The sequence below is a fragment of the Yamadazyma tenuis genome, chromosome 1, assembly GCF_029203305.1.
Source record: "Yamadazyma tenuis chromosome 1, complete sequence".
In the NCBI taxonomy this organism is placed as follows: Eukaryota; Fungi; Ascomycota; class Pichiomycetes; order Serinales; family Debaryomycetaceae; genus Yamadazyma; species Yamadazyma tenuis.
The window spans coordinates 20,542-44,077 of NC_089461.1; the positions used below are offsets into that span (position 1 = coordinate 20,542).

The 23,536-nt window shown below is 40.5% G+C and overlaps 11 protein-coding genes across 11 annotated transcripts; 8 read left to right on the forward strand and 3 right to left on the reverse strand. All coding sequences in view use genetic code 12, as the record gives it.

Moving 5' to 3' along the window:
* Positions 1-491: 491 nt before the first annotated feature.
* On the forward strand, positions 492-1,384 carry PSN45_000005 (uncharacterized protein; the record flags this gene model as incomplete). The annotated part of the gene is made up of 2 exons (XM_066157380.1): positions 492-525; positions 1,125-1,384. 2 exons carry the CDS (start codon positions 492-494, stop codon positions 1,382-1,384), a joined length of 294 nt encoding a protein of 97 aa, XP_066013477.1.
* Positions 1,385-2,685: 1,301 nt separating this feature from the next.
* PSN45_000006 (uncharacterized protein) lies at positions 2,686-4,734 on the reverse strand (the record flags this gene model as incomplete). The annotated part of the gene is made up of 1 exon (XM_006687449.1): positions 2,686-4,734. One exon carries the CDS (start codon positions 4,732-4,734, stop codon positions 2,686-2,688), a length of 2,049 nt encoding a protein of 682 aa, XP_006687512.1.
* Positions 4,735-6,702: 1,968 nt separating this feature from the next.
* YMR1 (phosphatidylinositol-3-phosphatase ymr1) lies at positions 6,703-8,673 on the forward strand (the record flags this gene model as incomplete). Its single annotated transcript, XM_066157381.1, has 2 exons — positions 6,703-7,703; positions 7,752-8,673. 2 exons carry the CDS (start codon positions 6,703-6,705, stop codon positions 8,671-8,673), a joined length of 1,923 nt encoding a protein of 640 aa, XP_066013478.1.
* Positions 8,674-9,255: 582 nt separating this feature from the next.
* On the forward strand, positions 9,256-11,073 carry PSN45_000008 (uncharacterized protein; the record flags this gene model as incomplete). Its single annotated transcript, XM_006687451.1, has 1 exon — positions 9,256-11,073. One exon carries the CDS (start codon positions 9,256-9,258, stop codon positions 11,071-11,073), a length of 1,818 nt encoding a protein of 605 aa, XP_006687514.1.
* A 212-nt stretch (positions 11,074-11,285) lies between these two features.
* On the forward strand, positions 11,286-14,607 carry PSN45_000009 (uncharacterized protein; the record flags this gene model as incomplete). Its single annotated transcript, XM_006687453.2, has 2 exons — positions 11,286-12,124; positions 12,567-14,607. 2 exons carry the CDS (start codon positions 11,286-11,288, stop codon positions 14,605-14,607), a joined length of 2,880 nt encoding a protein of 959 aa, XP_006687516.2.
* Positions 14,608-14,647: 40 nt separating this feature from the next.
* On the reverse strand, positions 14,648-15,933 carry PSN45_000010 (uncharacterized protein; the record flags this gene model as incomplete). Its single annotated transcript, XM_006687455.2, has 2 exons — positions 14,648-15,851; positions 15,914-15,933. 2 exons carry the CDS (start codon positions 15,931-15,933, stop codon positions 14,648-14,650), a joined length of 1,224 nt encoding a protein of 407 aa, XP_006687518.2.
* A 208-nt stretch (positions 15,934-16,141) lies between these two features.
* Positions 16,142-17,050, forward strand: BCP1 (Mss4p nuclear export; the record flags this gene model as incomplete). Its single annotated transcript, XM_006688595.2, has 1 exon — positions 16,142-17,050. The coding sequence occupies one exon, from the start codon at positions 16,142-16,144 to the stop codon at positions 17,048-17,050; it is 909 nt and encodes a 302-aa protein (XP_006688658.1).
* Positions 17,051-17,520: 470 nt separating this feature from the next.
* On the forward strand, positions 17,521-20,301 carry TIF32 (eukaryotic translation initiation factor 3 subunit A; the record flags this gene model as incomplete). The annotated part of the gene is made up of 1 exon (XM_066157382.1): positions 17,521-20,301. One exon carries the CDS (start codon positions 17,521-17,523, stop codon positions 20,299-20,301), a length of 2,781 nt encoding a protein of 926 aa, XP_066013479.1.
* Positions 20,302-20,422: 121 nt separating this feature from the next.
* On the forward strand, positions 20,423-21,415 carry RBK1 (Putative ribokinase; the record flags this gene model as incomplete). The annotated part of the gene is made up of 1 exon (XM_006687456.1): positions 20,423-21,415. The coding sequence occupies one exon, from the start codon at positions 20,423-20,425 to the stop codon at positions 21,413-21,415; it is 993 nt and encodes a 330-aa protein (XP_006687519.1).
* A 106-nt stretch (positions 21,416-21,521) lies between these two features.
* Positions 21,522-22,517, reverse strand: ELO2 (Fatty acyl-CoA elongase/Polyunsaturated fatty acid specific elongation enzyme; the record flags this gene model as incomplete). The annotated part of the gene is made up of 1 exon (XM_006687457.1): positions 21,522-22,517. One exon carries the CDS (start codon positions 22,515-22,517, stop codon positions 21,522-21,524), a length of 996 nt encoding a protein of 331 aa, XP_006687520.1.
* A 141-nt stretch (positions 22,518-22,658) lies between these two features.
* Positions 22,659-23,258, forward strand: PSN45_000015 (uncharacterized protein; the record flags this gene model as incomplete). The annotated part of the gene is made up of 1 exon (XM_006687458.2): positions 22,659-23,258. The coding sequence occupies one exon, from the start codon at positions 22,659-22,661 to the stop codon at positions 23,256-23,258; it is 600 nt and encodes a 199-aa protein (XP_006687521.1).
* Positions 23,259-23,536: the final 278 nt, after the last annotated feature.

Sequence of the window (23,536 nt, forward strand, 5' to 3'; positions counted from 1 at the left end):
CGTATGTTCAGGTGCAAGGAGATGATATAAAAGATCTGAAGAAGCTCTGGTCACTTGCTGAGGTTTTCAAACATTGCTAGCCATATCAGAGGGCCCCCAAAGATTGATTATCTCTCCGGTTATGATGTTTTATCGTCACCTAAAACAACCGCAGGGTTTTGATTATCAGCGAGTCTAGCTAAAAAAAACATGCTGACAAGTGTGAATAGAGTGCGTATAGTGCAGCACACAAAGATGCACAGCGTCAGTCATAGTAAGAGGTTAGATTAATAATATAATTATAGGCTGGTTTGTGCAAGAAGAGGACAATGTGATCTAATAAGCTTCAAAAATGGCGTAGTATAAGAGGTGCAATGCTGTTTTTTTAGTTGGCGAATTCAACTCGGCTGTCACTACTTTGTTATTCAGGTTGATATACCTATCCGCCTTCGAATACGATAAACTAGGAAAACTGAGGTGTATGAAATCTATCCTGCATCTGATTATGAACAATGCCCCTATCTTTGGCATTCCGTAAACTGCATAGTGTGTGAACTGTACGCAGTAACATTTAAAGTATATGGTTACGAAACAGGTTCATCCACTACCTTCCTTCCTTGTTTGTTGTGTGCAGTCACACTGTAGCCTTGATCCTGACGCACACACTCCATCACCCACGGTAGAAGATTTCTTGTTAGAAAAAGGTTACTTGGAGAGGAGTAGCTACTTCTTTAGGTAAGATATTTGTATTCCTGGTACCTCAGCTGGTATGCACTACAAGTAAGTTCCGAAGAAAGATACGAACAAAAGATTTTGTACCCCGATTAGCTCCTTTAACTGAAATTGACTTACCCGTTTGCCATCCAAGCATCTCATTGGGGGAAACAAGATATCTAGTATGGTAAACGAATGGTCCCCTAAGTAGACTTTCTCACTTTTGGGGAGAGTCGTTATTAAACCGCATAATTAAACTTTTTTTCTCTTTTTACAAACTATTACAAGGTGGAAGTTTTCGGTTATGAAGATCCCTTTCAACCTGTCCATCTCCCCAATGAGGTAGTTGCACTGTAGAACTCATTTCCAACTCATAATCCCAACTATTCAACAAAGATTGCTCTTATTGAAGCAAATTAGATCCGTTAAAGACGAAACGAGCAGAGGAGCAGACGAGCTGAGAATTGAAAATTTGCAAGAAAACCTTCAAAGGATCGTTGACGATATGAGCAATGATGACTTGATCCAATACAACGACCAGGATGAAGCTTCAGATCCCGGTGGAAACTTGGACGACAATAAGGGCAAAGGTAACGATGATGATCAGTTGGGCCCCGATCTCAATAAATTGACGCAGGAACCTTCACTTCAACTTACAATACCGCATGGCCTGATGGTAAACCAACTGTAGTCGTTCAAACACCTGAACCAGTTGTCACCGAAAAATATGACATCACCATCATCTTACCATGCACCTGCGAAGAGCCTTCAACCATCACAACAACTGGTGCTAAAGGTAGTGGTGCTAAAGGTAGAGGTTCTGAACCGGTTTCAGCAGGTAATGGCTCTGACACTTCGACACAAGAAATATCTACTTACGAGGGTATGGGCTCAAAGAACACATAAACATTCTTAGCTGTGATATCTGCTCTTTTGTGGATTTCATGTTGAATCTATCCAATTGAACCTTGGTGTGATTTATACATGAGAAACGTGGTAGTTTATCAATGTTTGGTTATTATGATTCCTCTTTGTTTAGCTATTTCGCTTGCCATGATCTGTTACTGTAGTAATGTATGCTTTCATGGTTTAATAACAGAACACATATAGCAACGGTAACGAGTATCCAGTCACAAACCGGTCCCCACGCATTCAAGATTTGAAGAAACGGGACACAAATCTGCATTGAATCAAGATCTAACCCGTCCACTAATCAGCCTTGCTGTTGTTGACTACAACTACTTATCGACGAACCAGGATTATCGGACTCTCGTTAATACAAAGAGTTTCTCAGCGTTTTCGCGAAATCTCCAAGACAAAATGAAAATAATTGAGGGAACCTGCGAATTGAAGAGAGGATAGACATGTCATAGTTACTCAGGTTCCTAGCGGTAGCAAGATTATCAGGGCGACTGGAAATTTGGGATAGTGGGAGTCCAATATTGACCATAATTCTTTACCAACCACGCGTGGAAACTTCAACAAACAAAATAGTTCACACAACCAGCTTTGCAATTAGTGTGCCAACCGAAACCAACTTCTATCAGTTTTCCTTTTGTGATGGGCCACATAAATGACAATTAACACCACAATGAACAGTCCAAGGGTGTGCTCAGCTCCAGACCCCGATACTGAAACAATTCGATTCAGGTTTCGAGAGGTTCCAGACTCTTCACTTGCAACCATCACAGGGTGTTTCAGCACCTTGACAGAACTAATAATTATTCACGAGAGCTTAACAGCTTTTGAATTTCGGAAACCTTATCCTCACTGGGAGCTGATCATTATGCTTGTGCTTTCAGATCATAAATATAAGATAGATTCGTCCCTATTAATCGAGTTTCCGAATATAAAGCGTTATAGCCTGTTCGCTTGGTTCTTATGTATATTTTAGACGAAGTACGAAACGAAATAATCTAAGCATCTGCTGAAACCATTGATAATCAGCAAGATGACAAAAAATTTTATAAATAAGTTTTATGAAAAGTAAAACTAAGTAATGGTGATATTGAGTTCAGAAGGAATCCATTCATCCTGAGAGTTGTAGTCAGCGTGGTTTTGCTTCAACAAGTTCTCTGGAACTTTGTCAAGGTGTTCCTTGTCTTCCACAATAACACCTCCCATACCCATTGCCAAGTGAGTTTGGATGTGACAATGAACCATAGCGATATTGTTACTAGCAATAAATCGGATAATAGCGTATCCGCCTGTAATAACAGCAACATTGTCCACATATGCAGGGTCCTCGAAATTAAATAAGTCGTCGCTTCCATCTTCAAGAGCCTCTTCAGTAGTATTGTAGGCGAAGGTACTAACGGTATCATTTTTAGCAATAACCCAGAAAGTGTGTCCGTGCAAGTGCATTGGGTGATCTGCAAGTGGAGTGTTTTGGAAAATGATATCAACAACATCACCCTCCTTGATTCCAGCATCTACAACTGAACCTCCGAAGGCTTGAGTAGCATTAATGGAATCATTACCTTGAAGCTTGAACAAAATTGGATAGTTCATTTCCATACCACCATCAAAAGCAACCCCATTGAAGATGGTGAAAGTAGTGGAACCAGGACGAGTCAATTCAGCTTGAATGGTAACATCAGCAGCACCGGTTGGTGGCTTGAGAGTGCTATCGAGAGGACTAGAACTGAATGGATCGAACTTGATGAAACTTGAGTCTAACAAGTCACCAGCCAAGTTGTTGTGTAGAACACCGTTGGTATCTTCAATAGCAACGCTCTCTTGCACGTACTGATACGTTTCGTTACTGTAAGAACCATATTGCAAGTAAGCAAGACCAGTGTAGAGTTGGGGCATATCATCACCTTGGACTCTGATAGCAAAAGGCTCATCAGTATTTTCGTGTTCATCTTCCACGGTCTTAATAGCAACCGTAACTCTTAATCCAATTGGCAAATAGAGTTGTTGGACTACTTTAGGGTGAATATAAGAACCATCAATAGCAACAACAGTCAAATTATGGTCATCGACACTCAATGTCTTGGAGAATTCACCCCCCATGTTAATAAGGTTGAAGAAGACATAGTCCTCATCGTTGGTATAGTATACTTCTTGGTCAACCGTAGAGTTGAAACACTCAGTGTTAGTTCCTGGGAATTCTAACAAGGTGGTGTTGTATTCAATAGATGTGAAACCGTTAAGAGTTCCAAGGTCCATACAACCGAAGGAATCCATGTGCCAAGTATCAGCACCGGTAGCACCCATATATTTTTCGTATTTGGTAGCACCTTGGCTGGCAAAAGTACTGTTGGGGAAACAATAGTGGCGACCTTTACCGTTGATCAACAAAGATTGAACACAAGATGGGTCCATACCATAAGCGAACATCTTGACAGCAATTTCATCGTAGGTTTCCTTAAACCAGTCACTGAGTATAAGATAGTTTGGCTTCTTTTCTAATCTGTTCAAAAGAGACAACTCGTCAGTATCGTTAGTTATTTCACCATAAGGTCTTCCAACCTCATCAGAAGGGTTGATATAAATTGGTCCTATGATACCGTCGTTAGCATAAGCTCTGTAATGAGCATGGTACCAGTAGAATCCGTATTGATCCATCTTCCACACGTAGGTGTAAGTATCACCACTTAAAATAGGCCATTGAGTAACGCCTGGAACACCGTCAGAGAAAATAGTTCCGTTTTGGTGGATACCGTGAAAGTGGATGGTGATTGGAACCGTTAAGAAGTTGTTGACCTTGATCACAACCCAGTCACCTTGGTTTCCATCAATAAGAGGACCAGGAGATTCCCCATTAATCAAAAAACCTCTACGGTAGTGACCATCGGGCATCACCTCTGTTTCAGTCAAGTTCCATACTTGGTAGTTGACGGTGGCGCCACTTGGAATTAAGTCCAAGTTAGACTTCAATCTCTTCAGTCTTTTTTCAAGGGGCTCAGATAAGTCCGAGGAATCTTGCACCCCTCTAATTTCTAAAGCAGGAGCTGCATTACTTTCAACTTTCTCAGAAAGCGCAAAACCACAAAGAGAAAGGGCCACTAAAGCAAAAGTAGAAATCTTCACCATCTTGGTTCCTATGTAAAAAATGATGGAAAATGCCCCTTATATATGCTGAAATAAAAACCGGTAGGTCGGGATTGTGGTGGGCCTTGTTGAAAATGTACTGTACTGACTAAAACATTATAAACACATTATAAACAAGCTATTGCATTGAAAAGGAGGTGAAATGTCGCATTACTAATGTTTTGGTCTCGGAACAATAGGGTTTTTGAATAAACATGCAGGAGTGAGGTTAAAGCATGCAGATAGATAGGAAGGTGAAAACAAGTAAATAATCATCAGATAGTCATCATTTGGCTCTCTGGAGAGCAAAAATAACACTCCCCACTAATGTCGGCATTGTAACTCAATGATTACAAGTCGCTTTGGCGAGAGACAGTAGTCTGAAACTAATAAACAGATGAGTGCAAAGAATCAGTGAATCTCACATCTTGGCGGCTAAATGCAGAGGAATGCATAATAGAACAATTGATGCCATCTGAGACGTATATCCAGGATCCGGCATACACAAGAATACCGATTTTTGTGCTTTTATGTGTGGGCAAAACAGTGCTGAAGTGCCGGGAGCTGAAATCAGAGTTCTTTCAGCTAAGCTATGTGTAATAAAATTTACAAGAAAAACCCCAAGGAAAGCACTGATAGAGGGACCTGAATGGGTTTATCTCGGTTATTTTGCATTTTTATAAAAATAAATACTTTGACGCCGTTAATGCAGCGAGGCTCAAAATTTTCAGTCGGTCGGAAGTGCCACCACTTTAACCGATGACTAGTCGAACCAAGCACTGAATGTTTGACATCAACTAGCTAATTGAGCCAAGCGTATATGTTCATGAGAACTAACATTGAGAGCACGGTCTTTTGGATGTGCAGATTTAAACTACCAATGCTTAAAACCATAGTGTTAAAACCGCTTCTAAACATATAGTGCCGTGGAATTTCAACATAAAAAGTTTTTTTTGCGAAAAAACTAGCCGCCTGTTCGATGTTATTGTAGGGCTTTATTGTGTAGTTCCATGCAAGAACATCTAATCATCCAATCCAGTAGCATTCTATGTTTTGATTTCTGATTGTATCTCATTGAGATAATACAGTACTAGTTGATAATCACACCTAAGCTTTACACACTTCGTCTAGGTCACTCGTCTTATGGTCATGAGGTCTCCTACCATCGCTGGTACCTGTAACGTTGTGCAGTGCTTGAATCTTGCGGCTAGCAATTTTAACGAAGTGCTTCCTTCTTGCAGGGGCCTGAGCACTGCGTTCCTTCGGACAATTAAACTTAAGGAAGAGTATCCGTTTCAAGCCTTCGTAATTTAGTTGTCGGACTTTTCAACTTTATTCGATGGGGTATCCTGTTGGGGGTCTGTGTAAGCCAGAGGCATTGTTTGACACATTTCCTGTGATTTGAAGGGTGTAGAACAGCAGCGTACAATAGTGGAGGACAATAGTAGATGACAGTAGTTGAGGACTAGATGAGAATTTAGTTAGACATATGGCTTCTTACTGGAACTCAAGTGCAACTCGGGTTCAATACAAGATTACAGGGAAGAAGGGTCCTTTTTACGCATAATATTCTCGGAAGTTTGTCTTTCAAGCACTTTCACACAATCGTTGTTCTCTGGTGTTTCCCAATCATATTGCTCTATTATACCTCCCGCTCATATTTGTGTTCGTTTCCCAATGATTACACTATTCCCTTTAGCTAGCAAAGTTAAAATTTCTCCCCAGTCGCGATCACAGCTTATCGTTAAAACAGTAACCTACACCAGTTTGGAATAGCTTCATACATCCACTCACATGGAAAAGTTACAGATAACTACTGTTGATAACGTTGTGTTATCACGACGTGGTTACTGTATATCTGGTACATTGACTTTATCCACTTATCATCTTGTATTCAGTTTCCGTCCGTCAGCCTCAAATGAACTATCACCTTCAAAAGAAATATGGATATGTTATCCCATAATCGACAAGATGACCAAGTCTCGGGGATCCTCATTGCACTCTTCTAGGAACAATCAGTTTAGTGTTCTTCCCAACGGGGAATTGAAAGATAGTCAATTGGCTGAATCATACAAGAATACTGCAATTGATCACTACTCCGCTTCTAATATTCGGATTCAGTGTAAGGATTTCACGTTCTATTCCTTTGATTTCGTCAACGAAATGACGTGCAAGGAAGTTTTTCTCAAGCTAAGTGCCTTGATAACTGTTCCCAAAGTTCAAAAAGATATTAAATCATTCTATGCATTTTACTATAAGGCCAATTCCATGGAGTTGAACCTAACACCGAAAGGGTGGGATATCTATGATCCAGTATCTGAATATAGACGATTGGATTTGTTTAAGGATGATGGGTCTGCACTGTTCTGGAGGATTACTAATGTGAATGAACAGTATAAGCTTTGCCCATCATATCCTAGTGTTATTGTCGTGCCATCGTCGATTTCTGATAATGTGGTAAAACATGCTTCGAAATTCCGATCAAAACAGAGAATCCCAGCAATCGTATATAAACACCGCCTCAGTCCCAATGGAAACGTTATCGTTAGGTGTTCTCAGCCATTGGTGGGGATCAACATCCAAAATAGATCCATCCAGGATGAAAAGTTGATTGGGGAGATATTCAAATCACAGGAATCCGAACGGCTTGAGAAGTTGAACATAGATAGTGAGTTCATTGACCAGCCCCAAAGAAACTTAATTGTTGATTTACGTCCGATAACAAATGCTATGGCTCAACATGCCTTGGGAGCTGGAACAGAGAACATCGATTATTACCGAGGTGACCGCTTGCCTATTGATAAGGAAAATGGGTCATCAAACCAAGAAGCTACTACAAGAAATGTTGACAAAATTTTTGGGAATATCGATAACATTCATGTGATTAGAGATTCCTTGAATAAGTTAACAAATGCATTAAATGACTTGGACCAGTTTCCCGTGTCTGTTGGCGCAGATAGCGAGCAAGTCTCGTATCTGGCGTTGCAGCTGTCACTTTCCAAATCACAATGGTTGCATAGGATATCCATCATTCTTCAATCGGTGGATAGAATTACCAAGTCCATTCATTTGAATAATACCAATGTAGTTATTCATTGTTCCGATGGTTGGGATAGAACTTCCCAAGTATCAGCATTACTGCAATTATGCCTTGATCCTTATTACCGGACTCTTCATGGGTTTATGATTTTAATTGAGAAGGAGTGGGTCAGCTTTGGATTCAAATTCAACACTCGTGCCGATCATGGCGGGTGTATTGGGGCCGTAATGCCCAAACCAGTGCATGATTCTTCTGAGTTTAATGATGATAGTGAGCTTCCAAATGGATCTGCAAGAAGTGTAGCCTCATTTCTACAAAAGGCTGCTAACAAAGCAGCAACCCGAATCAGAAATACTGCTGTTGCTGCTGCCGAAGCTGCTACCAACAGTAATTCGTCATCTACAGTTGATTTGAATATCAACAACAATAGTAGCACTTCAGAACCCACCCCGGAAGCTTCAGACTCCAATGGAGGAGGATCATTCTCAGGACACGCATACGGAGGAAGTAACGAGAAGTCGCCAGTATTTCACCAGTTTTTGGACTGTGTTTATCAGATCTACAAACAGCATCCACAACAGTTTGAGTTCAACAGCAGGTTTCTTAAACGGTTGTTCTATCACTATTACTCGTGCCAATATGGACTGTTTGTATGTGATTCTGAACGAGAATTAAAGATGAATCATAAATTACACGAAAGCACCGTTTCCGTATGGGACTACTTCAATTCTCGATCTAAGGAGTTTATCAATCCCTCTTATGAACGGAAAGATGAAGTGGTGTTTTTCAATTATAGTGATGTTAAATGGTGGACCGAGTTGTATGGTAGATCAGACGAAGAGATGAACGGGTTATCCAACTCGCTCGACCGTAAATTTGCAAAAATCAACTTGACCAAGTAGCATAAATAGATCAACAACATACAAGCTGCAACATCTAACACTATCTTTTGTGATAGTGATGTAAATACAAATAATGGTTTTGGGCATATGTCGCTTTTGATTCGTTGCGAATCACGATCAATAAAGTTAAGCCTCTCGGAAGATTAAACGAAGTTGTGTTTCATGCTCATTATGCCTTCCAAACTTACCAAGCGATTCAAATCGTGCTCCGGTAAGTGTCACTAACTATACCCGGCTCGGGCTAAATTATCCTTGCTCCAGCTGATGTTTTGAGCATTTTTCCAAGCTCCATAACAATACTTGTGTTTTCGAACCCCCCTAAATAGCTGTATGACTTCATCCCACTGATGGAGGTGTCGAACTACTTGTGCTTCCCTCATACCGTGGTCTTCAAGCCAAATCGGCACCTTATGGCTGTAGTTGGACGTGTTACCTCAGACCACCTCCAGTAAAATTACCCCAAACTTATCCTGCATATTGCATAAGTAGGGATTTTCAAATTTGGAGCAACCCACATAACAGAACGAGAAAGAAAAAATAATCCAAATCCCATCCACAAACACCCATAGTGATTTGTAGATTATGGGGAACAACACGTCACAAATCCGTCGCTCGTCGGTCACCTACAATGAGTCGAATGTCCGGAGGTCCACCACGTCTTCTCAGCGACCCGATCACCAGAATCTTGATGAGGAGTTCAGTGACCTCATTCTTCACGAGGTCAAAAAAGATCAAGATATCCGGCAACAGAATCTATTCAATCAGTCTGTCGCGGTTCCCGAGTCACTAAACAGGCACCCTTCCCTCAAATACAACCAGTTTCTGAACGATTTGATAGAAGATGAGTTTAATGAATTGAAGGATTTAATTGAAACAGACGAGGCTGAACTTACCAGAAACATCATCCCTAACGACAAAGACGTCCATAAAGACGATGATGATGACGATATGATTGGCGTGGACGAGAACGATACCACTTTGGTGGTGAATAACCACAATGAGGTCGACGACAACATGGACGTAGATTATGCTAATCACGCTTCTGGTTCTACGACAGTTGAAACTGTCACACCTGATTTGTCTTCGGTTGATTTCACCAAGATCGTCGCCAACGCATCTCCTGGAGCTGCTGCCCGGCTGCCCGTGGGTGGCTATAGGTCCAAGCCCACGGTACAACCCATGACGATCAACTCCAGTGGCAGTACCACCAATAGCCATGGGGGTATTGTGGACGTGAACAGCAACGGGATTGTACCAGTGGAGATCAAGTGGGTCAATGTGCTCAAGGAGAACATCCAAAAAGTTTCAATCATCGGGTCCTTCTCCAATTGGAGGAACATCATCCGATTAAAACCCTTACCCCATCTTCCAAACGAGTATGTGGTGACAATCAGATTACCTTTGGGGGTTCACAAGTTGTTATACATCATCAACAATGAATATAGGGTCAGTGACCAGCTCCCCACCGCCACTGATCTGGAAGGGATTTTCTTCAACTGGTTTGAGGTTTTGGATGGTCTGCACTTGTTCAATCACTCCCAAAATCAACCCGATCGGATAGTCTCGGCTTCTACAAAGTACGATGCTAACATCATCCAATCTGCTGGTCAGCATGAGATCGGAGAGATCCAAAGAAAGTCCCATAGCTTCCTAACCAAAATCAGTAAAGAGGATCATCCAAATGTTGAGCATTTAGAATATAGGGAAGACCCTTACGAAGCTGATGAAATGCAACAAGAAATGCAGAAAGAGTTGTTACAGCAAAATCCCCTGGCCCATGTTCCTGCGCTGGTCCACTCCTCGTCTCCTGACAAAAACCACCATCCTAATGAACCATATATATTAATGTCGGACAACAATTCGTCTTCGTTTTTGCTTCAGCAGCGAACCAACAATCAGATAGAGTATTCTGGGGAAATTCCTGAGATATTTGTCAACTATAGTTACTTCAAAAGCCAGAATTCCAATTTCGAATTGCCCGAACCTCCGCAGTTACCAGCTCATCTTAACAACGTTTTGTTAAATAAGCTATCCAATCACAACAATAGCAATACCCAGTTACCTGCCCACAATACTTCATATCCTCCACATACTCATAATTATTCCTCAGACAACGGGACTATGCCTCAATTGGATACATTCAAACCTCCTAGTGCCTCATTCATGGGTGAGCTGTCGAGCAGTAAGAGGCCGCCATTAAGAAGGGCTGACTCTTCATACTACGCATCAAATCAAGAAGCCTATCACCTTTCAATCCCCAATCATGTAATTTTAAACCATTTAATGACTACTTCCATTAGGAATGATGTGCTAACTGTCGCTTGTATTACCCGGTACTCAGGTAAATTTGTAACTCAAATAATGCATTCCCCAGCTGACTCATTGTCAGGTGAAAGCTGAGAGTTTGAGTAATATAAATTATTTTAGGTGTATATAGTAGAATCTAATCAGTTGGATTTGCAATTTGTAATACGCAAGCGGTTTTTGCGGGATAAAAATATATGATACACAATTGAAACATTTCTGAAACATCCACAAAAGCCTCACCAATTTCTGTTATATATTCGGCAATTTCCCTTCACCCCATTGCATTCATTCCACTAAGTTGAACCATGTCGTGGAATGGGCTTAAGAAGGCCATCAACAGAGCTGGTACTCAAGTAAAAGTTAGGACCGGACAGATTGATCAAACTGTTGACAGACAATTTGACTTTGAAGAAAAGCGGTTCAAAACAATGGAAACCAACTCCCTCAAACTCCAGAAAGAGTTGAAGCACTACCTTGACTCGTTGCGGATATTGACCAGTGCCCAGATGAATGTGGCTGAAGTGTTGAAATCGTTCTATGGAGAGGATGATATAGTGACTGCTCGAGACAAAATAGAGAAGGGAGTCAATCCTGATAACTTCAGCGAGGAATACTACAACGTCACGAAGGACTTGAACGATAACGTTTTGGCATCATTAGAGGGTCCTTATAACCAGACCATCTTGAATCTGGTTGCCCGCTTCAACTCCTATTTCATTGAAATCAACGATGCCATTAAGAAACGAGCCAACAAGAAGCTCGACTATGACGCCATGAAGAAGAAGCTTCAAACTATGGTAGAAAATCCCAAGTCCAACGAGATCAACACCAATGAATATGAAGCCAAATTACTGGAAATCAAGAGTGAATTGGAAGATAAGAGAGCCATGTATGAAAATTTGAATGACAAGCTCAAACAAGAGTTGCCGCAGTTGATCAACTTACGTGTCCCATTTTTGAACCCCTCGTTCGAAAGTTTCATCAAGCTCCAATTGCGGTTTTTTAACGAAGGTTATTCCAGTTTGAATAATCTTCAATTGCGGTTGGATGCAAATTTGAGACAAGACTACATTAACGGAAACTTGGAATCTAGACTCGACGACGTGTTGATGAAAATGCGGGAGTTAAATATCACTGGTTCCAGGTGAATACTTCTATATAGTCTTATTCCTTTATATGTTAAGCACTTATGATAAATGAATTCTATCCCGGCGACTTGTCGTAGTAAATTTGGGCCGACGAGGAAGATCCCGCGAACATTTGCTCGGCTGTTATCAGAAATATTTAAGGATACTATCAAATACTGCAAAATAAGGAATGCTAAGTAGGAAAAAACTCTCCGGAGACTACCCGCATGACCCAGGGATGAGTGACTCTTTCTGGGCAAGACATGTGGAAATTTGTACAAAAATTAATGGCAAAAGATATCCCGTTCCTTCATCAGTCGTCAATAGCTTGCTCAAGTCTTTTGATCAACGCAATCTCCCACGTCCTTCCACAACCCAAATACAAGCATTGATGAATTCTCCGTCAGCAAATGGAGAGGCTTCAAAAGCTTATACTCTAATCCGCTATTACCAAGTTAGTCAGCAGGGTCTTTTTGTTACCAATGAAAACACCGATAAGTTTGGGACCACGATAAAGTACACTGGAGCAGAAAACTGGGAATCCGTAATGTGCTATATGGATGCTTTATTGTTTGCAATGTTTGCCAATTTGGACAGCTTCGAGCCAATGTTGTTTTTGTCCAACCAAAGTCAGAACATTCTAGTCAACCGACTTTCGAATTTGTTACGGGTTTATGTGAATCTCTTGAGAACTGGGAATTTGATCAAAACCGATTTGACCATTAGGATTTGTGAAACTTTGCATCAGCTTGGGTTTACGGAGGCAATGTCTCATAAGCAGCAGGATGCCTCGCCATTATTCGAGTTTTTGGCCGAAACCTTAAGTATGCCGCTTTTAACTTTTAAGATAGACATTCAACATGGAGGGAAATTCAATGAGGAGGATGACAGGAAATACTCTAAAGAAAGAATGTTATTTGTGAGTATTCCAGAGGTTGTATCTGGGGAGTCGAACAATGAGAACGAGATTCTTCTTGAGGAATGTCTTGAGCACTATTTCAATAATTCCATTAACGTCAAAAGGGAACTAGAAAGACGAGCCACTATGGAAAGTTCCAAAAACCACAAACCTTTTACAGAAATGATTGAAACTGTTGAAGATCCAACTGAATTAACTCATGAATCAGGCTCAATTTCAAAGGGTAGCAGTCGTATCCAAGTAAGGACCAGATCCTCCACATTATCTATTTGGACTGTTAATGACAATGAACCCAATTCAAAACCTAAAGAAGTGAGCTTACCAGCTTGGATGTTTTTAAGGTTATTACCATTTTACACCGATGATAATGATGTTTCAGTTTCGGAAAATGGCAAGACTGACAGTATTGCTAAGGGTTCTAGAGAGTTTGCCAAACGGAGGCCCGTCCTCCCAATCTGCTTGAAGAGATATTCCTTTGAAAACAAGAGAGCTAATAGGCTGCAAGTCAAGGTCATCATCCCACCGGTGATTAACTTACCGTCATTTGTGGCTGATGAGAATGATGATAATAAGACATCACATAACTATAAATTAATTCTAGAGAGTGCCATTTGCCATAGGGGAACCTCCACTACGTCTGGTCATTTTGTTGCTGCTGTCAGAAGGAACTACCAACGAGTTAATGAGACTGATGATGAATCATACTGTGCTGAATGGTATCTCTATGATGATTTACACAAGCCAAAAGTAGTCGAGAAATCCTTTAAGGAAATCTTTAACACTGAATGGCCTTACATTTTATTTTACCGGTTGATATCTTATGAGGAATCTGAGTCATCGGCAAACAGCATCCGTTCTGGTCAAAGTTCCACGAACTCTCCAAGAGTGATTATCCCTCAAGGTTCCAAATCCAAATACTGGCAGGAAGATACTCTCTCACCAATTCTTTCTGCTTCCAACTCTCCTTCTTTCAAGTCTGAAAGTGCTATTGACAGCCTCAACAAATCTTTAACGAATATGAGTGCCAATAGTGAAGGGGGAAGCGACACTGCTCCACCCGAGTCTAAACATGTGGATATCAGAGATAGGTATTACTGGTATATACCTGATCTGAATATGGACTATTACAAGGAAGACTCTCTTTCTAAGGTCAGTACTAGACGAACTAGTTTTACAGCCCCATTTCGTAAAAACAGTCAGTGGAGTGAAACCTCGGCTACCAATACAAAGTCTGAAACCTCAGCTATCAATACAAAGTCGCCAACTGTGGATACCAAGTCTCAAGAGACACCCTCACCTTCTGGCTCAATGTGGAGGTTCAAGTCCAAAAACAAGTCCAAGAGTCCTCCGTTGGAAACCCATGAAATTGAAAGTATGGTTTCTCATATGAGCTTAACCAACCCCGAACCTCATATAGAGACTATCACCGATGTACATTCAAACCCTGAGCGATCGAAAATTGACACTCGCCATCATCACCACATTCTTCATAGACATAATCATGATGAGATCAATAATTCATATAAACGATCTAGGTCAATGAGAGAAGCATATAGAAAAGAGAAGTGCATTATCTGTTAGCTTCACAGTCATTAATTATATAATATTACATTAAATACATTCAATCACAGTAGTAGATTGCTCCATCTGTTCCGGCTGCTGCTACTTTACTCTGCTCTTGTGGATGAAATTTCACCGTGCTGATCAACCTTTTGGAAAGGTTTAGCTTTTTCACCACTTTCCCGGAATTCCAATCCCACAATAAAATATTTCCCTTCGAATCCCCTGCAACGAGAATCTTTCCATCGGGGGAGATATCAATTTCGATCTTGTATCCAGTAACGTTTTCATTCTTGAACACTTTTTTCTTAAACTTGAACTTTCCTTCCCCATCTATAACCTGAATCGCATTGTTCATATTTTGGAGAGCAATATACTCCTCACTGGGTGGGACACATAAAGCAGAAGAAACAGCATATTGTGTTGGGTGTGTTACAGTTTTGACGGGAATATTTATTCCCCAACTCCAAATTCTTATAGACTTGTCATCAGACAGCGATAAGAACTTATTTCCATGTTGTATAACACACAAAGCATTGATGGAGCCCACATGGTGATCATAAGTTTGGAGTAGGTTATGGGAGGTTCCTTCAATGTCATAGTGTTCTATATTACTGTTCATTAGCCCTACTAGAAATTCATTGTCATTATTCGGGTTGAATTTCAAGACAGTAGGCACTGCTTGCACTTTTATTGTCTTCAATATAGTACCCGTTTCAGTATCCCAAAGTATCACCTTCTTGTCAAAAGAACAACTCAAGAACTTGTCTCCAGATAAATTGAAGGCTATGTCTTTCACAGCCTGAGAATGGCCATAGTACTCTCGAATCAACTCTTTTTTATGATACACGTCCCAAAGACGTACAATACTGTCATTTCCACAAGATAGTAACAAATGTCCAGAATTTGGAAAGAATTCAACCTTTGATACACCTGAATCATGTCCAGGAAATTTATGTACCACCTTCTTGGGTACAAAGCACTCTTGGGCTCCCGAAATCTTCATCAAGTTGATTTTGGGAAGCTGTGGAACATTCATGAAACTTCCACTATATTTGAACAGAGCGAAGTACTCTGTTGTGAGCTTGTTTTTTTGCTTTTTACCTTCTTCCTGTTTTTCTTGATCTGATTCTTCTTCCTCGTCTTGTTCATGTTGTTGTTCTAAATCTTCTTCTACTACCACTTCCTCTTCACTCTCTTCGAAATTGGCCCACGGTCCAAGATAATTGTCTTCTATATCACCTTCCTTTCTCTTTTTTTTCTGTCTAGCCTTCGACACATCCGGTTCTCTCAAGTGTCTCTTTGTGTGACCCTTATCAACATATACTCTGTGTGATGTTGCAACATCAAAACTAGGTGTTATTGATGTTTCAGATAGATCAGATAGATGCGGGCTATAGTCAATTACATGTTCCGAGAGCCTTGATAGTATCCCTTGCTTGGGCTGGGTATCGGAATCTGAATCAGACGAATATCCTTCTATTATGGCCATTGCAGCAAAACGCCGATTTGAGTTCGCGATGAGCATTGGCATTTTTTTAGTTTCACCGTAACCATGAGCAAGAGAAGAGTTGAAGAACCAGAAGATTCCGACATCGATGTCAGTTCCACTGATTCCGAAAACGAACAGGAAGAACAAATTGAACAAGAAGATGAAACTGTCAATGTCGACTTTGACTTTTTTGACCTTAATCCTGAGGTGGATTTCCATGCAACCAAGAACTTCTTGAGACAGTTATTTGGAGATGATTCGATTAAATTCGATCTTTCTGCTATTGCTGACTTGTTCTTGAAGGAAAATAGCGTGGGAACCACAATCAAAACCGAAGGTAAGGAAGGCGATCCGTTTGCATTATTATCAGTGATCAACTTGTCTGAAAATAAAGGTAACTCCAGCATCAAAGCAATCGTCGACTATGTTTTGGAGAAGACCACCAAGAATATGGAGTTCAACTACATGTTGAAGAAATTGATCAAAGAAAATGGGAAGATCACTAAAGACACTTCCAAGCAGTTGAAAACTGGGTTAATTGTAAGTGAAAGATTGATCAATATGCCAGTCGAAGTGGTTCCTCCAATGTACAAGATGTTGTTGGAAGAAATGGAGAAGTCCGAAGATGCCCATGAAAAGTACGAGTTTGACTACTTTTTGATCGTTTCCAAGGTATATGAAATGGTTGCATCGAATATTCAAGATGATGAAGACAACAAAAAACTGAAAAAGAAGAAGCCTGCTACTGAAGCTCAGGTCGAAATGGATTACTTTCACTACGAAGACCTCGTGTTGGAGGCCAATGCAATGTACCACGGCTATTACGAATACACCAATAAGCACCAAGAAACCGATTCAAGAAGAGTGTTTACTGAATATGGTATCGAACCAAAGTTGAGTGTAATCTTGATTGACAAAGACAGCTTGGCCAAGTCGGTTCCTGAGATGGAACAGAAATTCCCTCCATTTTAATCCAAAAATGTGTACATTAAGCATTTACATATTAAGTAATGAATATATCTATCGTAGTCAGATTGCTTCTGGATATTGTCCTATTCCCCTAATAAAGCTCTCACAATAATCACTATTATCAACTCAGCGATTGTCAACATTATTATTATAATTGCAAAAGCAATGCCCAACAATTGTTGGATCAAGAATTTGATGATATTACCTCTCAGTTTGGGCTTTGAGGCCACGTCAATCTCCTCGCTCATTTCAGTAAAACAAGTAGTGATTCCGGGTCTTTGGACCTTGTCTAAATTATCAAGACGTCTTCCTACTCCTTACAACTACCTGTTATCTGCTCTAAACCGATACGACTACTAACGGCTGCTAAATATTCAACCCGCGCTCGCTTTGACCCTCTACACGAATTTTCTGGCGTCTGAAAATGAGACGAAAATTTTTCAGATTCGTTAGACCTTAAAGGAAGTAAAAAGATGGCTCCACCACACAAGAACCATAATTTCCGCCCAGAGAACGTCTTGAAGCGTGCCGAAGACTTAATCGGTGTCGGAGAAGAAGAAGCTGCCTTAGAAACCTTGTATGAGTTGATCACCTCCAAGAGAATCCGTTATTTACAAGTTGAGGATTTAGAGCCTATTGCTTCGTTATTGATCAAGTTAGCGGTTGATTTAAGAAAAGGAAAGTTGGCCAAGGATGCTTTACATCAGTATAAGAAGAACATTCAAACGTCTGAAAATGGTTTGGAATCCGTTCAAGTTATCTGTCGTAGATTCATTGAATTAGCTGAGAAGAAGTTGAACGAAGCTCAAGCTAAGGCTGATATTAAAATCGATCAGGATGACGACGATTTGGAAACTTCCCAAACCCCAGAAAGTATTTTGTTATCTTCTGTATCCAACACCGACTCAGCTGACCGTACCGAACGAGAATTGGTGACGCCTTGGTTGAGATTCTTGTGGGAAGCCTTCAGAGCCGTTTTGGATATCTTGAGAAACAACTCCAAAATGGAGGTCACCTACTCTGCTGTTGTGAACCAAGCATTCCAATTTTGTCTCAAGTTCAACAGAAAATCCGAATTCAGAAGATTATGTGAATTGTTAAGAACCCATATGCAATCGGTAACTATTCAAACCAAAACTTCAAACACTAATGCTATTGACTTATCCGACAGTGAAACTGTTCAACGTTATTTGGACCAAAGATTTGCTCAGTTGAACATTTCTGTCAAGTTGGAATTATGGCAGGAATCATTCAGATCTGTCGATGATGTTCACAGCTTGATTATTTCATCGAAGAAGTCTCCTAAGGCAGTTATGATGGCCAACTACTACGAGAACTTGGCCAGAATATTTGCTGTTTCTGGAAATTCTTTGTTCCATGCTGCTGCTTGGAACAAGTTTTTCAACTTATACTCTCAGTCCCCAAATGCTACTGATGAAGAATTGAACCACTATGCTTCAATCTTGGTTTTGTCTACTTTGGCTATTCCACAGAAGTCTTTGAACAGTAACGAAACTATTGTTGATGACCAAAAGTCGAAGAACAGCAAGTTGTCTTCCTTGTTGAACTTGTCTCAAGTTCCAACCAGAGAAAGTTTGGTCAACTCGATTGTTAGTAGAAACATCTTGGCTTTTGTTGATCCTGTGATCAAGAAGTTGTTCAAGGTTTTAGAAGAAAGCGAATTCCATCCTTTGACTATCAAAGAAAAGGTCTCGGAAGTATTTAAAGTCATCGAAGAAGACAAGGACTACAAACAATACATTCCTACTTTGAGTGAAGTGATTTTGATTAAGTTGTACCAACAAGTCAGTCAAGTTTACGACAGCATCAAATTGGACTATTTGATCTCTTTGGGTATTTTTGAAAATACAGAATTCCAATTGACTTCTTTGGAAGTTGAAGGTTTACTTGTCAATGCTGTTAAGGAAGGCTATTTATCCTTAACCATTGACCATGAATCTAATGTTGTTTCCTTCAAGTCTGATCCATTTGAAGAATCCTTGAATGATTCTTTGACCTACAAATTGCAAGCTTCTCCAGCCGAATTAATCAGAACTCAATTGAGTAAATTGGCATTCACCTTGGCCAACTCTGTTAAAATTGTGGATCCTGAATACGAAGCTAAAGTCCAGAAGGCTAGGGAACTCAGCTTACAAGTGGCTATCAAGAATCTTGTCGATGAACAACAAGAAATCGCTAACCGTGCGGTTATCATGGATGAACGTAAACAGGTTCAAGACGTGTTGAAGAGAAAACAAGAAGAAATTGCCTCCAGGGAAAGACAAGAAAGGTTGGCCACTGAGCAGAAGGCTGAACAAGAAAGATTGGCGGCTGAGCAAGAAAGAAAGAGTCTCGATAGATTAGAAAGAGAAAAGCAGTTGATTCAACAACAAGAGAAGAAGAAAATTGCTGAAGAAATCAATGCTAAGGGTATTATTAAGATTGATATGAACAAATTGGATGAGTTGGATACCGATAAGTTACGTCAAATGCAAATTGAACAGTTGAACAAGGACAAGAAGGACTTGGAAGAAAAGATGAAGGTATTGTCCAAGAAGGTTGATCACACTGAAAGAGCTTTCAGACGTTACGAATTGCAATATATTCAGAAAGAAGCTGATTCCCAAAGAGATTTGGACTTGCAAGCTTATGAACAACTCAAACAAGCCAAGATTGCTAAGGCTAAAAGTGAGCACGAAAAGGCTTTGGAACTCAAGAACAGATTCTCTCGTATTCTCCCAGACTATGGTCATTACAAGACCATTATTGACTCTAAGAACAGGGAATCTTTAGCAAGAGCTAGGAAGGAAGCCCAAAAACATTTAGAAGCTGCCAAAAGAGAGAGATTAGAACAAGTTAAACATCAACGTATTGAAGAGTTGAGTATGATCAAGGAACAAGAAAGAGAAGAAGCTGAAGCTAGACAACGTAAAGTGAAGCAAGAAGAAGAAATGGCTAGATTGAAGGAAGAGTTGAGAATCCAAAGAGAAAAGGATGCTGAGGTTGCTAAGAGAAGACACGAGATGGAAGCTGAAATGGCAGCCAGAACCCAAGCTGGAACAGGCTCAACCCCTGCTTCTCCAGCTCCTTCTGCGTCTCCAGTTTATTCTGTTCCTCGTGCATCTCCTGGTCCTTTTGTCTCTAGGGCCTCCCCTGCTCAAGCATCTCCTGCTTCATCTCCTGCTCCACAATCTGATAAACCTCTTACCTATGCTGAAAGAATGAAGTTGAGAAGAATGAACGGTGGTAGATAAATGTTAATTATAGCTAATATGTAATATATTATTACCCATTGCAATTCATGGTACAGTACCGTTGAAAATCAAATTTGTACGGACGGTGCGACCGTTTTTTTTTAACCTTTAGTAACTCATCATGAGCAAAAGCATTACCATCATCGGCTCGTTGAACTATGACCTTGTAACGTACACAGACAAGGTTCCTGAAGGAGGTGAGACAATGCAGGCCAATTCTTTTGAAAATCACTTGGGTGGAAAGGGGTTGAATGAAGCAATTGCGGTTGCAAGATTATCATCCAAACAATCTACCATTCCTGTTAGAATGATAGGTAACATTGGAAATGATACATTCGGTAAAGAATTGAAACAAGCTTTGGTTGAGGCAGGTGTTGACACCCAATTCATCAAAACCATCGACGGGGTCTCGTCTGGGGTAGCAACTATTTTGGTTGAGTCTCAATCTGGAGAAAACCGTATTTTAATTACACCAGGTGCTAACGGGGAATTGAAGCCTAGTTACGAAAACTACGAGACTTACTTCCCGAACAAAAACCAAGAAGGTTTCGTCATTTTGCAAAACGAATACCCCAATACTGCCGAATCAATTGAATGGATTAAGACACATCGGTCAAAATTGAACATTGCATGGAACCCTTCACCATTCAAGCCAGACTTGATTAAGAGTGAAATCTTATCAAGAATCGATATGTTGATTGTCAACGAAGGTGAAGCTTTGGATGTAGCCAAACATCTTTTATCGTCTGAGGAGATTGTGGCATTTGATGAGAGTATTAAACAAGATAAAGTGAAAGGCTTTGGAGAGTTGGCTAGCAAATTGACCAAATTGATCAACCCGGCTAATATAAATCTTGTTATTATTACAATGGGAGGCCAAGGATCGCTTTTCTCCACTAAAAATGAAGAACCAACTTTTGAAAAGTCCGTCAAAGTAACTTCTGTGGTCGATACTACCGGAGCGGGTGATACCTTTTTTGGTGGAGTAGTAGTGAAGCTTGCATCTGGATTTTCCACTAGGGATGCAGTCAAGTTTGCAACCAAAGCAAGTGGTATTGTGATCCAGAAAAAAGGTGCTGTTGAGAGTATTCCATTATTGGAGGACATAAACTAAGTTCATAATATGTAATTTTATTCTAAAACCAATAAATACTATACATTAGAGACATAGACTAGAGTCCATTAACTGATATGTCTGTATAAGAATGACTTTTGTATGATTATGCCTTTCTAGACCGAACCTTAGATTCTGGTACTGGAGTGGCGTCTCTAGCACTAGTGTGGACATATTCGTTGACTTGAGCAGCAACACCGCCGCTAACAGACTTGACTCTCTTGGATCTTCTGGTAGTCTTCTTCTTGTAAACATCGATGTAGAAAGAGATGAACAAAACCAAGTACGAGGACAAAATACCACAACCCATGTAAGCAGCAGACATTTCACCCGTACAAGAACCACAGTATGGTAAAGAGCCACCCAAAAATTCATCAACAATCTTGTTATAAGTAGCAAAGTACACAAATCCCAAGTCCAAGATGAATTGAAGAATCTGGAATCTGGTGACCCATTCTTTCCACCAAACTCTAATACCTCTGGCTGCCAAAAAGTAGTAAAAGTACATCACCACGTGAACCCACAAGTTAAGAGTAATAGGAACCCAAGAAATGGCGGTCTTACCAGTTAATTGGGTGTAACACAACAAAGCAGTGGCACCATGGTGATAGGTGTGCAAGAATGTTAATCTCTTTTGCTTAATCACCAAAAACAAGGTATCAACAAACTCCACAAACTTGAAAATATAGTTGAAATAATACAACACTTCTAATTCCTGAGTCCAAGCCTTCGCACTACAGATAGCATAGTACAAACCTTCATAGTAGATCATGGGGAAGATCTGTTCTACCATCAACACCAAAAGGGTCAGGGAGGCTGTAGTCAAAATCACATTGTGCACTTGAAATGGCCCGTTGAGTACAAATGGGGTGATTTTAAATTTTTTGAAGATGAAGTCTCCTCCGAAAATAACCAAGTAGTAAGTGGCAATGGCAGCAAGTACAGGCTTGCCCGTGGAGAGTGGAACTTCGCCTGCGATGAACTCAAACTTGGATGGTACCAATTCTCCACCAGTGATCTTGCTCACAAGCCAGTCAAAGTAGGGAAACAACTTGACACCAAAAGGGGTGTCTGGGGTTGGGAAAGGAAACGAGTACGACATCCTTAAGTTTGAGATTATAATTTGCTGTGCTGTGATTTCTTAACAAACTTTCAAAAAAAAATATTATTCACAAGCAAAACGAATTGTTTATAAGAGTTTTTGTTGGTCAGAAAACGCGTTTTTTCCAACTGAGGAGATGCGATGAGCGAAAGCGTATATGTTGAAGACAAAGCAGTTATGAGTGATGACAATAGCGACTATTCCACTACCGGCACTTCGAGCTCTGGTAGTGAATCGGATGAACCCGTGCAATTGCTCCAGAAGCCTGTATTCATCAAGAAATCCAAATCATCAGATGCCAGTGCTTCCGAGGCTGTCGCAGTCGCCAATAATACTAAACACAAAGTCGTCACAAATTTGGAAAACGCCAACGAAAACATAAAATCGCTGCAGTTGGGCGTGGAATTCAATGGCGTTAGTGACGTGGATGGGCTCGACCCGGAAAAGGACTATAATGAGTGGAAACAAAGAGAATACGTTCGTTATATTCGAGACCGGAGCGAGATGATTGAATTAGAGGAGATTAAAGCTGATTTGATCAGACGAAACCAAATGTCCGAAGAAGAGTTGGTCAATATATTTGAAGAGCGTCAAAGGGCCAAGCCCCCGAATACTACCGGGGCTTCTTCGCGTATTGGTGTGTTTTATAATGATGACAGTCTCGTCCAGAAACTTAGTGAACGAAACTACAACGAGAAGCATATTGACCACTCGCGGCCCACAAAGTTCAAGTCGTCTTAGCCTGGAGCTTCTACAAATAGGATTTTGAGGTCATTTTTATGGGAACAAGTCGGATTTTTATAGACTTTCTAATGATGCACGAATTACATTAATGGCTGCAACCAGTTTGAGTCGCACATAGTCATTTTTTCAACGACAAACCATGTCTTTGATTCCACTTCCACCGTCTCTAATACCTTTTCTTCACCAATTCTTGCCTACACCTGGGAGCAAGACGTTTGTGACACTCACATATGCTCAGTCTCTTGACTCCCGCATCGCTGCCCGTCCCGGAGTTC